Source organism: Crinia signifera, chromosome 11 (genome assembly GCF_055691185.1).
Source record: "Crinia signifera chromosome 11, ASM5569118v1, whole genome shotgun sequence".
NCBI classification, from domain to species: Eukaryota; Metazoa; Chordata; class Amphibia; order Anura; family Myobatrachidae; genus Crinia; species Crinia signifera.
Window position 1 is genome coordinate 72,372,812 of NC_139227.1, and position 16,461 is coordinate 72,389,272.

The 16,461-nt window shown below is 44.9% G+C and overlaps 1 protein-coding gene across 9 annotated transcripts in view; it reads right to left on the bottom strand.

The window, feature by feature from the left end:
* Positions 1-1,195: 1,195 nt before the first annotated feature.
* Positions 1,196-16,461, bottom strand: part of MARK2 (microtubule affinity regulating kinase 2) — a 199,876-nt gene continuing 184,610 nt past the window's right edge. For 5 of the 9 annotated variants that reach the window (XM_083164712.1, XM_083164711.1, XM_083164710.1 and 2 more), the window contains 3 exons: positions 6,567-6,647; positions 6,214-6,258; positions 1,196-3,086 (listed from right to left, as the gene is read on the bottom strand). In XM_083164712.1, coding sequence (XP_083020838.1) covers positions 2,735-3,086; positions 6,214-6,258; positions 6,567-6,647 — 478 coding nt within the window. In that variant the 3' untranslated portion in view covers positions 1,196-2,734. The remainder of the gene's footprint in view (positions 3,087-6,213; positions 6,259-6,566; positions 6,648-16,461) is intronic. The other 4 variants (XM_083164717.1, XM_083164714.1, XM_083164713.1 and 1 more) reach the window with 2 other exon arrangements.

Below are 16,461 nucleotides of genomic sequence, written 5' to 3' on the forward strand. Positions count from 1 at the left end.
ACCCAGTTGTATGAACCATCTAATGACAGATTGCATGTGCTTAAAATCACATGCAATCTGCTCCCAATCCCAACTGATTGGACATGCAGCACGTCAGAGGGCCAATCCTCCAACCACCCGTGGCCGGCATTGCATGATTGTGTGCAGACAATCTGCATACAATCCCTCGAGGTTGTAAGATTGGGTACAATGTCTTTCAGGTGTATGAGGGCCTTTAGACAAGTATTTGCCACACAAGGTTAATGTAACAACTCTTGGTTGAATACCAGAACACGGGCCATGGTTATAAACAGCCATGAGTTTTGAACATTATCTCCACCTATAAAAACAAAAACAAATCAAAAACAAAAATCTGCAGTTATTAAATGTAAAGGTTTGTGTATGTATGTATCTATCCATTAAATGTTTGTGTATTGCTGTGTACACACGGGGGAGATATATTGCTCAGTTTCTACTTTACATCAGCGACCAGAGATTGTCGCTGATGAGAAAGAAACTGCCGGGGGGAGCCCGGCAGTGGTAATCAGCTGGTCGCAGGAGCATGTTCCTGCGACCAGCGATCACCACAGGGGCAAAAACGGGAGTGCGCACCTGGCGATATATCGCCGGTGCACACTCCCATTGTGGGCAATATGGTCGCTCAGCGACCATATTTCCCGCGATTTTGCACAAAATCGCCCCTGTGTGTACGCACCTTTAGTTTGTATCCATTAAATGTTGAGGATATGTAAACCATATAGCTGCAAAAAGCCTATAAGGTTGAATGAATTTGATAATCACTTCGCTTAGAGGGGGAATTTACTAAGATGTGTATTCTACTTCACACGTGATGTTGCTATGGGAAACCAATCAGATCCTGTCTACTTTCATCTAGAGCAGGGATGGGCAACAAGCAGCCCTTCAGATGTTAATGAACTACACATCCCAGCATGCCTTGCATCAGTTTCACCTTGGCAAAAGAGCAAAAATAAGGCAAGGCATGCTGGGATGTAGAGTTCATCAACATCTGGAGGGCCGCTTGTTGCCCACCCCTAGTCTAGAGGGTGCTAAATAAATTAGTATATTCCGATTGGTTGCCCATAGCTACAGCACATGTGAAGTAGAATACACATCTTTGACATTATTAGACATTCTGGGGGAAATTTACTAAGTGTTGAAACACAGAGGCAAGCATTTGATTTATACATGACACGTGTGACGATCAGTGGTTTTTAGTAAAACAAAAGAGGAGGAAACAGCGTTGTCACCAGTTTTTTTTCTTTTCTTCAAACAGCAATGAAATCATTCACACAAAAGGAAAAATAAAAACAAAAAGAAACCATAACGCTAGCAAGTGATCACTGACCACAAAGAACCATGGAAACCGCATCACTTCTCAGCGGCTGCTGGGAGTCACGCACAGAGTGTTTGGATTGATATATATACACAACAGATACAGCCCAGCACTGCAGCTGAGGGGTTGCTAAGTCAGATATGTAGGTGAGCACTTGCTTTCCTCAATATGGTGGTGGTCTTCGCTCATTTATTTCCAATACTCCTAGTATTTGGTTGATACATTCCTGGATTTCGCTCTATCTACAGACATATATATACATTGTAAGTGTTGCAGTCGATTCCTGCCCTTCATACAAGTGTCTAAAGAGGTGCATTGTATACAGAATATATATATATTCTATATATTCCAACACAGTAACAGTGTGTTGTCATGCCGTTAAGTTTGTAGAAAAGGTGGGGACATTAATCATTTAGGAGAAAGTCATAGTGGGCTCCTGTAATGCTCCTTTTTCACGAGAAATATGTATAAATCAAGTTTTGATTCCAACACGTTTTCAGTGTATACATAATAGAAGAAATATGAAGGCAATTCTGAGCTGGAGGAAGGTGAAAAAGAAACGAGAAAAAAGTCATTGTGTATATTTGGATCGGAAGAGTTGTCTGTATTATTGTACCACCAAGTAATTGAAGATGTACCAACCATTCATTGCTGCCGCTAAACACCAGCTGACAACTCTCAGATGCAGCGAATAGAAACAAAAAATAAACCACAAGAAAGCCCCCAAAACAATTATTGGTAGCCCCCCAGGTTTCCTCCCTACAGCACAGATATGGTTGCCCACACAAACGTCCCCAATATGGTGTTTGCCTCTACTTGTACCTGTGAAATTACGGGCACCCTGAGCTATTAAGTTCAGTGTCTAAGACATCATTTTTAAACTCCTGTACAGTGCGACTTGGATCTGTATTCTGTAAAGAAAAGAAAAAAAAAAAAAGGGGGGGGGGGGGCATAAAAAGAATGCCCCTTTAAATATCTCATCTTCTGATATATAAACTGTAGCAGAAATAACAGTATTATACAGGTGACACATTTAGGGGAGGGGCAAACATTCTATGCTCTCATTCTACAATGCTTACTCCTATCAGTCTATTAGATAATCTGTGTCCCATCCCCAATCAAAAAAAAAAAAAAAAAGAAACAAAAAAAATAATTATAAATCTATTTCAAATAAAATACCCTCAAAACCTACAATGAAAGGAGCAGTAGTTATTCCCAGGGCACCCTGCCCGTCTCCATCTTTACCCTGCTCTGCCCCTTCCAGAATGTGCCAGCAAGGAGACACACAACAGAATTTCCTGCATCCTCTTGGGTAAGAGTGCTGGGCAAGCTGGGGAAGGGGTGTCTGCGAGTGTCTCATTTTGCCGTTTTGTCTCTTTCCCTTACAGAGCAGGAGCCATGTTAAAGTTTTAGTTCATTGGCAATTTTGGAGGCAATGTTCTTAAACGCCATGGAGGTGCCGGTAATTCTTTTGAAGCGCACACCGTTGAGGGAGAGACGAGGAAGCTTGCACACTTCCATCTCCCACTGTACATAGCTGTCATGACCTGGAGAACCATGGACACAGAGCAGCATGTACTTCTCTTGTGATTCATGTTCGCAGCTGTTGGCATCTAGCACCTTGCGGATTTCACTCATCATCTCATTGGCCTCCATTGAGCTGGTAGTTTTCATGCTCCACGTGAAGCGCAGAGAGCGTGGCTTGGAGTCCCTCAAGTCCTCTTTCTCCTTCTCGGGAACAGTCAGGTGAGGCCTGAGGAAACAATATAAGAGAACTTCATTTCACAAAACCTGTTACCTTGTTATAGGAGAGGTGTAGGTACAGAAAATATGTATTAATCTTCCAAATCATATGTAAGGCAGCATTAAAATAACAAATCGGTACTTGTTTCCTAGCACGGCCACAAATCTTGGGCATCGGGGGTAATTTGAGTGGCCTGCGACACGACCGACGCGACGCCCCCGATTTTTCCATTGAAATGCATTGAAAACAGTGAAAAATTGGGTCGGTCGCGTCGTGTGCACCTAAAAATGCTTAAATGGTCCACCCGCGATTTCCCCATAGGGAACAATGTTAAATGCCTCAATTTACCCGCGATGACCCGATTTCCCATAGGAAACAATGTTAAATGGATCAATTTACCCAAATCAGCATAGGGAACAATGGTAAATGGGCCAGAACCCCCCAAAAAACCCACAGAGCAGTGGAATGTCCCCCCAAAAGTAGTTGACGCCACCCCGCGATCAACGTGAACCCGAAGCGTGGCGAGCGCAGTGAGCCCGCGAGGGGCGGCGGTACGCGTCCTCCGACCTTTTCATGCCCTACTATCCACGTCGGCGTGGAGTTGAGAATAGAATAGTGTGGCGAGCGCAGCGAGCCACCGTGCCCGAAGCGTGGCGAGCGCAGCGAGCCCCACGAGGGGACGCGGATACCTTCACAGGTAAACGCGTCCCTTCGCGGGCTTCCCAGGTGTCCGCGTCGCCATGGACACCTGGGAAGCCCGCGAGGGGACGCGTATAACTGTGAAGGTATCCGCTGCGCTCGCCACGCTTCGGGCTCGGTGGCTCGCCACACTATTCTATTCTCAACTCCACGCCGACGTGGATAGTAGGGCATGAAAAGGTCGTCGGACACGTACCGCCGCCCCTAGCGGGCTCGCTGCGCTCGCCACGCTTCGGGTTCACGTTGATCGCGGGGTGGCGTCTAGTACTTTTGGGGGGACATTTTTATGTTCAGGGGTGTTTTTGGCCCATTTATCATTGTTCCCTATGATAATTTGGGTAAATTGATCCATTTCACATTGTTTCCTATGGGAAATCGGGGTCATCGCGGGTAAATTGAGCCATTTAACATTGTTCTCTATGGGAAAATCGCGGGCATCGCGTCTGGCCCCTCGCACCCGATTTTTTAGCGGCCTCGATGGCCCCGATTTTACCCCCGATGACCGCGATTATGATCGTTGTGGCCGTGCTAGGAAACAAGTACCAACAAATCTATTCATAAGGTGCAATGCCCACTCCAGCCTGTAGGTGGCATTGCATATTACTTTCATGTATGGAAATCAGGTAGTAGGAAATCAGTCAACTTTACACACAGACATTGGGGCAGATGTATTTATTTCTTGTTAAGGCTTAATACAAGGGTGATAAAAAGAGAGAAATGTCCAGCCAATCAGCTCCTTACAGACTTTTTTTCAAACACAGCCTGTAACATGGCAGTTAGCAGGTGATTGGCTGGACGGTTATCTCTGGTTATCACCCTTGCATTTATCTCTTGTAAAGGCTTAATACATCTGCCCCTTTATATGCAATCCCCTGAATGAAATGACTAAATATTGCACTGTGCCTGCCACCTTTGTGGCCAATGACTATTCTCATAGCCAGTTTCACAATAATATCCTGAGACCGCTACCATGAGGGCAACCAGGGATATATGCAGGTAGAACTCAATGAAACTGCAGGGAGCTGTACAAGGAGGGCTTGTAGAAAAACCAGTGTGTCCCTCCAGGATAAAAGTAGACCAGAGGCCAAGGCTTCGCTGGAGAGGATCTAGATGACTAGGAGGGGTGAGCAGCCTAGTGGGACCAGTGCCCTTCTAACCCTGAGCTAGTCATTTCATTTAAAAAAATTATCGGTTATAAAAGTGATCTCCAGTTTGAGCTACAAATCAATTCAAGAGCGTTCCAAATGTTCAGTGCAATCTTCATTGTCATGAACAATTTCCTTTTGTAGATCAACATTCCCTAGCAAAATATGAGTAGCAAGCACGATGTACAAAAGTGTTTGAGATATGTCCGGTATGAAATCCTTCCCGACCTTCAGAAAACCCCACTGTTCATCGCTCTTTGTGGCAAAAGTAATTTGTCTTTTTTTTTTCAAACAATGGCTTGTGCATCCCCTGAAGTAATTTGTCTAAACTTCTCTTCATTCAGACCTAAGAACTTGTTCCAGAGTGTTCTAAGTAGGGACACATTCATATAAACACCCCTGTATGTACATTATTTATAGGAACAAATGAGAATAAATATATATCAAGTTTAGGACAGAAGAGACACTGCTATTATAACGTAGATGATGAGGAAGAAGAAGAGGAGGAGTGAAGTCAAGCTGACTATACCAAATAAAGATGATCCTCTTTAGCTAGCTCCTAATTGTGTGCTGTAGTGTTACTGTATGACACACTTCCCTGTGTGGTGCCATTATACAATGTTAAGGGGAAATGCTAATACATTGATAGTTTTGCAGCGCTACTAATGATAAACAGAGACATGCAGTAAATTAAGGCTAACCATTGTCCCTCTTAAAATAAGCACTTTCCCAATAACTGGTTAGGTTTTATGGGTGATCCTATGAAGTTGCCAGGGAAAGGGAGATACTACAGAATTTGGTACAAATTGTAGGACAGGAGAACAAAATACAATGGAAGCTGAAGGACGCCCCCTAGTGCTTTATCTGCCATTATCATTATCCTGTGTTGCTGAAAAGAATTTATGCTTCATATTTCTTCTAAAAATATTATTATATACACAGTTATTGTACATACAACTTCTTAATGACATTCTGTTACTGTCCTAAAGATACTGTACATAACAGTGAGGTGAAGGAGCGGATGCGTTGCTCTGCAGCAGTAATTGTTTACATGCTATAGAGGACAAAAGATAAATATAACTACAGGGAACATTAACAGCTGGGGATCTGACTCCAGAGGGAAAGATAAACGAGAAAGAGCTACAGGGAGAGAATAAAACACTGTAAAGCAACATAAGGAAATAAAGAACTAAAAAAAAAAATGAAAAGTTAAAAACTGAAAAGAAAGCAGGTGGAGAATTAGGTAAAAATGTAAAACAAAAAATGTTTAGAAGAGGACATGGCTCTCTCACCTGGTGCTCTCCACTCGGTCTTTCCCTTCTGGTTCATTTGGGTTCCTCAAAAGAGAGAGGTAAAAGGTTGTTCAGTGTGTGTGTGAACTTTCAACCCTGCAGAGCATCGATGGTGCCTCTTACAAATCATACCCCTAACCCCTTCCCTGTTTGGAAATGGTGAATAATATGTATCAAATAAAATAAAATTAATTATATTATATTGATATTTAAATGCTCATTACAAACACTCCTTCATCTTACAATTGATACCAATTTTTTTGTGACGATGGGGATTGAGTTGGGAGCAAATAAAAAATATGGGGGGGGGGGGGGTGAGCATGTAATTTTCCACTGGAAAAAAAATTTCCTACCCTTCTGGAAGCTGCTGGAGACTTACGATTGTTCGATTAGTCCCCTGCAGCCCCGAAAGGGTAGGTGGATCTCCCGCATTCCTAGTGAAGAGAGCAGAATGGGTATAAAAGCAATACTATCGTGGTAATGATGTGAAGGGTGCTGGACTTTAAACACAAATCACATATTTTAGCCCCATTCCCTACATGTGGAGCCACAAACTGCTGGCATGTCCCATATTGGCAGGGCATAATGACGTGAAAGTCCAGCTCTGCCCCCAAAGTGGCATGCTGCAGCTTCTCTCCGGGGTTCTACCAGAGAGAAGATCTATTTAAAAAAAAAAAAAAAAAAGCAGGTAAGCATGATCCCTGCTACAATGCAGGATAGATACCTGGCAGCTTTTGCATGTAACCTACACTTACTGAACAACTTTATTTTCACACTGCAATTCTCCGCACATTTTATACCACCCACACTGGCAGAGCAACATGTTTTTACAGTGGTGCGAAGTTACTTGCTTTTTTTGATTACACATACAGTAGAAATTAGAAAGCCCCCTCTGTAAACCATTCTGCACACATTGAGGTGAAGCCTCTTTCTTGGCTCTTTGTGGACAATATAGTCTTTATGTTCTCTACACACTTCTATCTCTATAGCTGCACTGACGCTGTTTCGGAGACCGTGAGTCTCCGAAACACTGCCATCTGCTGGCAGAGTGAAACTGAAGCTCTCTCTCAAACATGCACAAACACAGAAGGCAGCAGACTAGCTCTCAAAGCTTTTGCTTATACCGGGCTAACTTTCACATTGCTGGCCACATACAGTCATTCATGCGGTCTCTCATTAATAGGTTACTATAAAGAAGTAGTCTTCAATAAGTGTAAACTAAAGGATCACATACATGTCTGATGCATTGTCACAATTTCCTGATCCACCATAGCCTGGATCAGGGAAGTGGGAATATTCAAGTTTAAAAATCTTGCTGCCCTGAACCCGATCGAAAACGCTTGGCATTGCCAAGTTATGTATTTTTAACATAAAAGCTTCCCTGATACACCGGCTCCAGCTGCTTTGGGAAAATGCCAGGCAGGATCATGAGAGCTTCAAAGCTTCATGGTCCGGCAACTCTGCCACTTGGTGTTGCCAAATTCCATTAGCTTTTTTTGTAGTACTATTGTTGGTCCATGTATGTGCATGCACTTGTTGGTGCTGGGTACCACCTAATTGGATTGGTAGACATCATTCTGATGTGTACCCACCAATGCTGTCCTCACCGTCTGCATGTGCAGAGGCCCTCAACTTAATCACCATCTCACAGGGGTTACGTGCGTGTCTTGCCTGCGATTGGCTATCACAGACACAATTGATGACTGCCGCCTGTAATGTGACACATGCACATGCCATGAAGGTAAATTCATGGCGTGTGCATGTGTCACATTACAGGCAGCCATCATCAAGTGTGTCTGATAGCCAATCACAGGCAAGACACGCACGTAGCCCCTGTGTGATGGTGATTAAGTTGAGGGCCTCTGCACATGCAGACGGTGAGGACAGCGTTGGTGGGTACACATCAGAATGATGTCTACCAATCCAATTAGGTAGGGCTGACTGCCTAGGTGTGTCTAGAATTATGGTAAATGATCCATCAATCGTGCTGAATACCAAAAAGGGAGTTTCGAGCCACCCTTCTGCACTCACAGCTGATTAGTGGCTTTTCTTTTTGTTAATAATTTAATTTTTGTTCTACCCACCACCAAAAGACGTAGGTCAATTTGGTCTGCCAGGGCATCTGGGCAATAGTAATATGAAAGTGCAGGGAGAGAGCCAACTGCAGAGTTTGACCCAATTCTAAAGTATTTTACATAATTTTATGAAGTTTTGAAGAGACTACGGGGCAGGACCAGTTGCATGTTTACGGTACAACCTGGACATGTTTTGGACAATAAGTGCAATGAAAGCATTTTTATGGGGGGAAAGGGGTGTGGTATGGAGGTCTGACAGTCTATATTGCGACGGTCTTTAGACCGACGTCTGAATAGCTCCTGTAAGTTGGGATTCGGACGTCGATTTACTGATCATCGGTATCCCGAATGTTGGGAGGTCATCCTGGACCCAGGATAAGATAAGCAGGAACAGTAGTTTTCAAGTGATGAAAATAAAGTGGTGGTAGGTATGGCTCCGGTGACTGATCATTTCTTTTGCTGGCAGTAGGTCATTACGATTACTTGTGGCTATTTATTTGGAAATGCAATGAATGATTAATGGGTTTTATTTCTGGGTATTACAATTACAGCAGATATACCTGTGGGCATTAATATGACTGTTGCCATTAGTGGCCAATTAGAAGCTAGTGGTGCAAACCGTATACATCAAGTGGTGTTGGCCAGTACATTACCTTCGCTATACTGTCACAAAGACAAGCAGAAAGTTGAATGGAAACTGTCTTTTTCCATAAATGTTTTTTTTGTGGTCTCTTGGTCTACGCTTAACAACCACATAAGCTTCCCAATGTATTATTATTACAGAGAATATGGATAAAAAAAAAGGACAATCACTTTACTGTGCCCTTGATCTGCCAGTCTTGCCTTACACTATCAATCGAGACAGATATCTTGAAAACAGCCCTAAGCCGTTTCGTATGAGGATTAGTCCCAAAACTTTTTTGAGACCCACATTAAAACACTTGCAAACCCCACCTGCAAGTTCATAAAGTCTTATTCCATCAGTACCACTCCTCAAAATATATGATCATTTGTATGAAGCGATGTTCCAACATATTTGTCTGAGAGATCCCTATTCATACAACCTATCACAAAATCAGGTGCGAATATGTATATTCATTAGAAAACATACAGTGGTAAGACAAATATAGAAAAACTTAGGAAAATAATACATTTTATTTCTTAATAAGGTATAGGACAGTGATGGCTTACTTTGACACGCCAGCTGTTGAACTACACATCCCAGCATGCCCTGCTACAGTTTTACTACTTGGCCATGCTAAAAGTGATGCAGGGCATGCTGGAATGTGTAGTTCAACAACAGCTACAGTTTCAAGGTTAGCCCTTACTGGTATAGGATAATCATTGGCATGGAAGAGGGCCTGATTTCTTCTTGGAAGAGGGCCTGATTTCTTCTTGGAATGGACAAATAAATCCTGGTGGTCAACAACGGAATCTTAAAACATTCTTCATCCAAAACTTGCTGAAGTTATTACAGTGAAGTTGGAAGTGACCAAACCCAAACTACAGGGGCTATAGGATATTGAGGTCTAGGTGATGGTGGGGGCCAGGGAAGATGCGACTTGTCTGCATGCTCAGAACACCACGATTGGATGACATGAGTGGTATGAATTTGTGCCTGATCATCTTGGTACTAAGGGACCATCCACCATGCTTCACTCTTGGCACCAGATATTCCTGATTGTATGCTAGGCTTGGTGTTCTGCACACGTCAACTCTGTCATCTGGTCAGATAAATCATCCTTGACCCTGTTCCCAACAGTCTTCTATTGCTCTGCAGTCCATGAATTTAGAGTGTTACACCCCTCTCTTCACTTCTTGGCATTCGTTGGGTTTACCAGTGGCTTGGAAACTGCAGCTCAGCCACGAATATCATATTTGTGGCGTTCGCTCCTCACTGTTCTTGTAGACCTAGTGTGCAGAGCATGGGAATGCAGCTCAGCAATCACTTTTGCAGCAGTTGTTCTTGGCCACTATCATTCTCAATGATAATTTTTCCAGGAAACTTATTATGGCGTCATTACCTTTGATATAGTTCCTTAAGCCATCCCAAATAAACTGCTACTGTGGACAGACACACCCAGTAGGAGTAGGGTGTTGGGCACCAACAATTTGCCCTCTCAAAGTCTGTGAGCTCAGACATGATTCACTAATGCCTGCAAAGAACAATTTTGAAAGAGCAACTGTGACGTTCAAGCAACGCAACAGGTTCCCCCTCACACGGGAAACTCAAACTAGTGTGGCGCCACGTCTTGTTTGATGTAAAAAAACACATTTAGTGCCAGCAGCCGTTGGCGCGCAGTTTCCATATTCTTTCCTGCAACCTATATATAGTCTCCTGGGCCATTTGTTTGATTTACAGTCTATTTATAGCTATTGTGCCTAAAATTCAGGATTTGGTCCTTTTTTTCCCTGACTGTCTTCAGGTGTGTTTCATGAATTTTCTTTTTTTGGACATCTGCCACTTTCATTGTACAACAAAAATAAATCTAATGTTGCTTTATGTATGATGGGGATTACTTTTGGCTTCATTCTAGAATAAACAGATTTTATTGTTGAAATCAACTTAAAAGGAACACAATGACATTACTAATTGTGTGACAATTGTTGGAAGAATCATAGCAACCACATACAGATTATATAGTAAATCTTTCCGCTGCTCTGAGAATAATGATACCATGTAAAAGCTGCATATATTTGATCTATATTTAGTCTATATTCATAATGTCGACATGGTTATGTCGTCATGTTGACATTCATTGTGTCAGCAGCAATGCAATGACGACATTATTAAAAATGTTATGAAACATTTTTGTGTGTCCAACTGCAGTGGCTTCACTTACTGGGTAGCAAATCTCCTGCAGTGTCTTCTGGGTCTGGCAGACAGCTGATCAAGGCTAGGCATCATGAGGCTGTTCTAGCAGTGAGTAAGCATCATCTCAAGGAGCCTAAACCTAACATGCCCCTCCCACAGCCAGACACCAACCCTCCATTCCCACAGCCCAACCAGTATCTCATCCCAGTATCATGAACTAAAACAAAACATTCAGGGAGGCTACATTTCTAGAACCACCATTTTATCCCCATTTGCTGCATGCAGTCATAAAAATAAACAAGTGATTTTTCTAAAGGTGAACATACACATTGCGATGCGCACCATGCAAACTAATGCGATTGCTAAAGCACTGTGCGTTTGGAACTAGATGAGATGCAAACTAGTTCAAAAAGTACGGCAGCATATACTTTGTGTGCTGTGATGTGCACGGGAGCGCACATTGCACCAAGTATGGGCACCTTAAAGGCCCATACACACTGGGCGACTGAGCCGAAAGCTGCTCAAAACAGCAAGTTTGAGAGGCTTTCAGCTAAAAGCCGCCCAGTGTGTATGCCCCAGCGATGAGCGCTGCTGCATCATTGCCGGGAAAGCCGCTCATCCGCTGGTATTAACAGCAGATGAGCAGCTTTGAGGACGGCTTTGCATAGCGCTGTGCTATGCAAAGCCGTCCTCCCCCCTGCTGACAGAGCCGGGCTGCCCATACACGCTGGGCATAATCACCCAGTGTGTATGGACCTTTACACTACCAATACATGTATTTAGAAATGCAGCACAATAACACTAGTTACATAGGACTTCCGGTGGGCGCAGCTCTGAGGAGGGCGCAATTTTAAACAGCTCCCGACTCACGGCCAAACGGCAGGGCAGAGGGGCAATTTCAACAAGCCCCGCGGCCCCCCCCCGCGACCAGAGACACCCGGGAGAAAACCGCTGGGCAAGCGTCCAGCAAAAGGACCGGCTCCCACGCAAGAAGACACCGGAATCCAGCTCCACGAGCAGGGAGCACACAGCACGGCCGCCATCTTGACAGTGCGGCTCAGCACACCTCATAGCCCCGAGACCTCCAGGATACCCCGTCCGGGAACAGAGCCTCCCCCACCAGACCGGCACCCACACGTCGCGGAGGCATCTCGCTGGCAGACCGGCTCCTGCAGAGACCCTGAGGCTCGGCTCCGGGAGTGGGGAGCACATGGCGCAGCCGCCATCTTGCCAGCGCGGCTCGGCACGACCTCCCGCCTGGCCACCATCACGGCATTCGCCTAGAGGTACTGCCCCCCCCTAAAACAACACGCGCTAGGGGGCACCTCTCACCCGGACCCCACCGCGATAACAGCGGCGGGTCTGCATAAACAGGACACACTGCACATAGCCCTCTGTGACACTGCAGGGAAAGGCAGGACAGGTGGCACGAGACTTCTATAACAGCGTGGGTGGCTCTGTGGCCCCGGACCGAGGATCAGGGAAGGGCCCAACATCTTGCCTTAGGTCTGCCTACTGTTTACCTGCTGCACCCCCTCACCCCCTAAAACTGCCCTGCACAGGACCCCTAGCGACCCCCTACTTAGGGTGCCTCTTGAGGGGAGAACAGGCCTCGGCCCTCCTGCCAGAGGTAGCCCAGCAGGGGAATCATCCATCCAACCACTAAACGCTCATAACAGTGAGACCGACCATCGGACCTCACATAACCAATTGGGGGGCCGCCTAAACTCGCCCGGATTACAGGGGACTGACTATTGAATTCCTAGTTGAATATATGCTCCCTCTACTCAAACAAAGCGTACGAGGCAGCAGTCTGTGGTCCACTACCGGGACACCATATCTATCAACATCCAATAGACTGCACGCTCTGGGCCCTCCCACAGGCGGGCGAAGGACAGTCCCCCAGTCCTCTGCTTTCCCTGGACTGTGTACCCCTGAACACTCACGCCACAAGCGAACTGTACTTCTCCAAACACCAGAACTGCTCCATAGATAACTTCCTGCTTCATAGCCTCAGATGGGCAGAATCAGTGAAGCACCACCATCCATAGATCAGATTTTCACCACCAACTACATCTAAAAGTGGATTAACCTCTTACTGTTCTGACGCCGAATAGTGCCGGCCACTAACGGTGTTGAACAATATCTGGTTTATAATGGTTGGGCTATCAATGTCTATGCAAAGACTGACATAATGAAATATCTTTGATGCTTGGAAAGTAATCTGAGCTACTGCTTTGCTACACACTTTCTATCACAAGTAGGAGATACCGCAGCTGCTATTCTCCAATGTCTAGAGCAGTGTTTTTCAACCACTGTGCCGTGGCACACTAGTGTGCCCTGAGCTGTTCTCAAGTGTGCCCCCAGATCTGGAGATGCCCAAACCAGTTTACAGCCACCACCGGTCCAACTGTTCCTGACTGGTCTCTTCCTTTCATGTAAAGGGCCAATGTATTTTATTTTTGTTACCTGTGGGGACCAGTATGATTGTTTTTATATAGGGGCCTTTAGGGTTTTTTTTCTCTGTGGGGGCCAATGTGTTTTGCCCTGTGGAGATCTCATGGTGTGCCTCGGCAACTTTAAAATCTTATTTAGTGTGCCGCATGGTAAAAAGGTTGAAAATCACTGGTCTAGAGTGTGGGGGTAGCACAGAGCTTGACAGGCAAATACAACTAATTTCATATATGGGTTAAATTAAAACTTAAGTGTAACTCTCCACGACCAGACCAACATCTAAATTAATTTCTGCTTGGCAGGTTATGCATAGGTTTTTTGAACCTTATCCCTCTCCCACTATGGCAAAGGGTAAATCACAGGGGACTAAGACTCCCCAGGCCGGCTCCACCTCCTCCGCTGTGTCCCTTCCTGCCCCGGTCTCCCCCCCCCCCCCCCAACGCCTTGCCTTTCCCAGCTGGTCTCCCAGACTCCGGACCCTTCACCGTCTTTGGTCGCTGTGTCGGCCGCGGATACAGCGAAGGAGATGTTGCTGATACTTAAACCAGCAATGGATCAACAGTTTACTGAGTTCAAGAATACACTGACCTCAGTGGCTGCGCAGCTAGATTCCAATACTAAGAGAATCGCCTCCTTAGAACAAAGGGTTAGCGACAATGACGACGGCCTAACGTCAGTACAAACCTCTGTAGAAGACCATACCGCTACAATAAAATCCCTTATGGATAAAATTTACGATCTGGAAAACAGGAGCAGTCGGAGCAATCTGCGGTTCCTGGGAATCCCAGAATCAACAACAGGTCAGTCCCTGATACATAACCTCCAATCCGATTTGCCCCACGCACTGGGATTGATGGGTACAGAGACGGTGGTGTTTGAAAGGGCACATAGGCTGGGTCCAGAGAGGGCTCAGGCTGGAGACCGCCCTAGACCAGTCATAGCAAAATACCTGAATTATAGGGACAAGGAGGCGGTTCTTAGAGCTTACCGCAAGGCGGGCACGGTGTCGGTAGCGGGAAGGAAGATCTTGATCTTCCAAGATATTTCGGCAACCGTGTCCCAGAAACGAAGGGAGTTTTCTCCAATCTGTAAAATTCTCTTTGAACGGAGGTACCAATTTACTTTGTTATTCCCTGCCAAGCTTAAGGTAACTGTGAATGGGACCACCCACTTCTTCGAAAACCCACAAGCAGCTAGATCCTTTGTATCCTCCCTGGCTGTGTCCGAAAATCCCCCCCCCCCCCATTCCCCAATGGGGGCGGGCTGAGAAGGTTCTAGGGATCACATCACAAAACCACCTAAATAGACAAAGATGGGTCTAAACTAGGGAAAAATTAATAAAAAATAAAAAGGAGAGACACGCGGCACCGGCAGGTTGCCGTACTCCTTTATTTCACAACAGTTGTTCAATAGTTTGAACATGTTTATTTTGTTTCTGTTATTAGATTGTTTTATTTCACAATTGACCACAGCAAGTAACCAAAAATCCTGTGTGCTGGTTGCCACAGGTTATTGTTGCATAAAGTTGGAAAAATATGTAAATTGTGAGGATTGGAGCAAAATAGAATGTAATGTTACTGAAACATGGTTAATATCTTTGTTCTTGTTGAGTTCTTCCGCCAAGGATGGACACGGATGGAGGGTCCGCATGTCAGCACATATGGGACTCCCTGTTCACGGAAACCCTTGCACCTCATCGTGACAGGAAAGGTATTGGCTGATGCCCATGGCGCAACTCACTACACTTACACACCAAAAACACGATAAATTACACATAGTTTCATGGAATGTCCACGGCCTAAACTCTCCTGTAAAAAGAAAATGGACACACCTGAAACGCCTTTCTCCTGACATCACATTCATGCAGGAGACACACTGGGCGTCATCACAAAATATGTCTTTGAGAGACAGGTGGATTGGCGAATGCATATCGGCACCATTCACCTCTAAATCTCGAGGTGTGGCGATCCTCTTTCATAAAAGACTACGATACACCATTGTAGACACACTAAAAGATGAGGACGACAGATTTCTACTATTGGATCTCTTAATTAACGATGTGCCTTACACATTACTCAACTTATATGCCCCGCCTACCCCAAACACAGGCTTCTTTCAGGCAATATCTAACCTACTGTTACAACGTACTATCCATAACCTGGTAGTAGGAGGTGATTTTAATAGCATAGCAGACCCCTCCTTAGATCGTCCACATCAACCCACAACATCCTCGTCTAGCGGAGATAAAGGACTTCACCTTTTACAACACTTACATGGCCTACACGATGCTTGGAGAATACTTAACCCCAATGATAAAACCTATACCTTCCACTCACACGTACACCATACGTTTTCCAGAATCGACTACCTTCTATTCCCTAACTCCTTATTCTCTAGAATAGCCTTGACACATATACACGACATTCTAATCTCTGACCATGCCCCCATCTCCACGTATCTTTGGTCGACGACTCCCACATCATCGACTAAACTCTGGCGATTCCCAACAGCATTGCACAAATTGGAACACTTCACCCACTTTCTCAATAACAAATGGCAGGAATTCACAGATGATAACATAGAACACTGGGACGACCCAGCATTATTCTGGGCCACTTCCAAGGCTGTAATTAGAGGACATATCCTTGCGTACCAGTCAAGGAAACGCAAAGAGTACAGAGTAAAATATTCTTCATTACACCAATCTGTAACGGAGACATTTCAATCATACGTGGCACACCCCTCAGACTCCACATTCCAAATTTACAAACAACAGCGCCAGCTCCTGGAAAGCTTCCTACTTGCCGAAGCAAAAAAGCAAGTAGGCTTTACGGCCAATCGATACTATCGGTGGGGTAACAAGGCGGGTCGATTACTAGCCAACATGACTAGAGGCCACAAAAC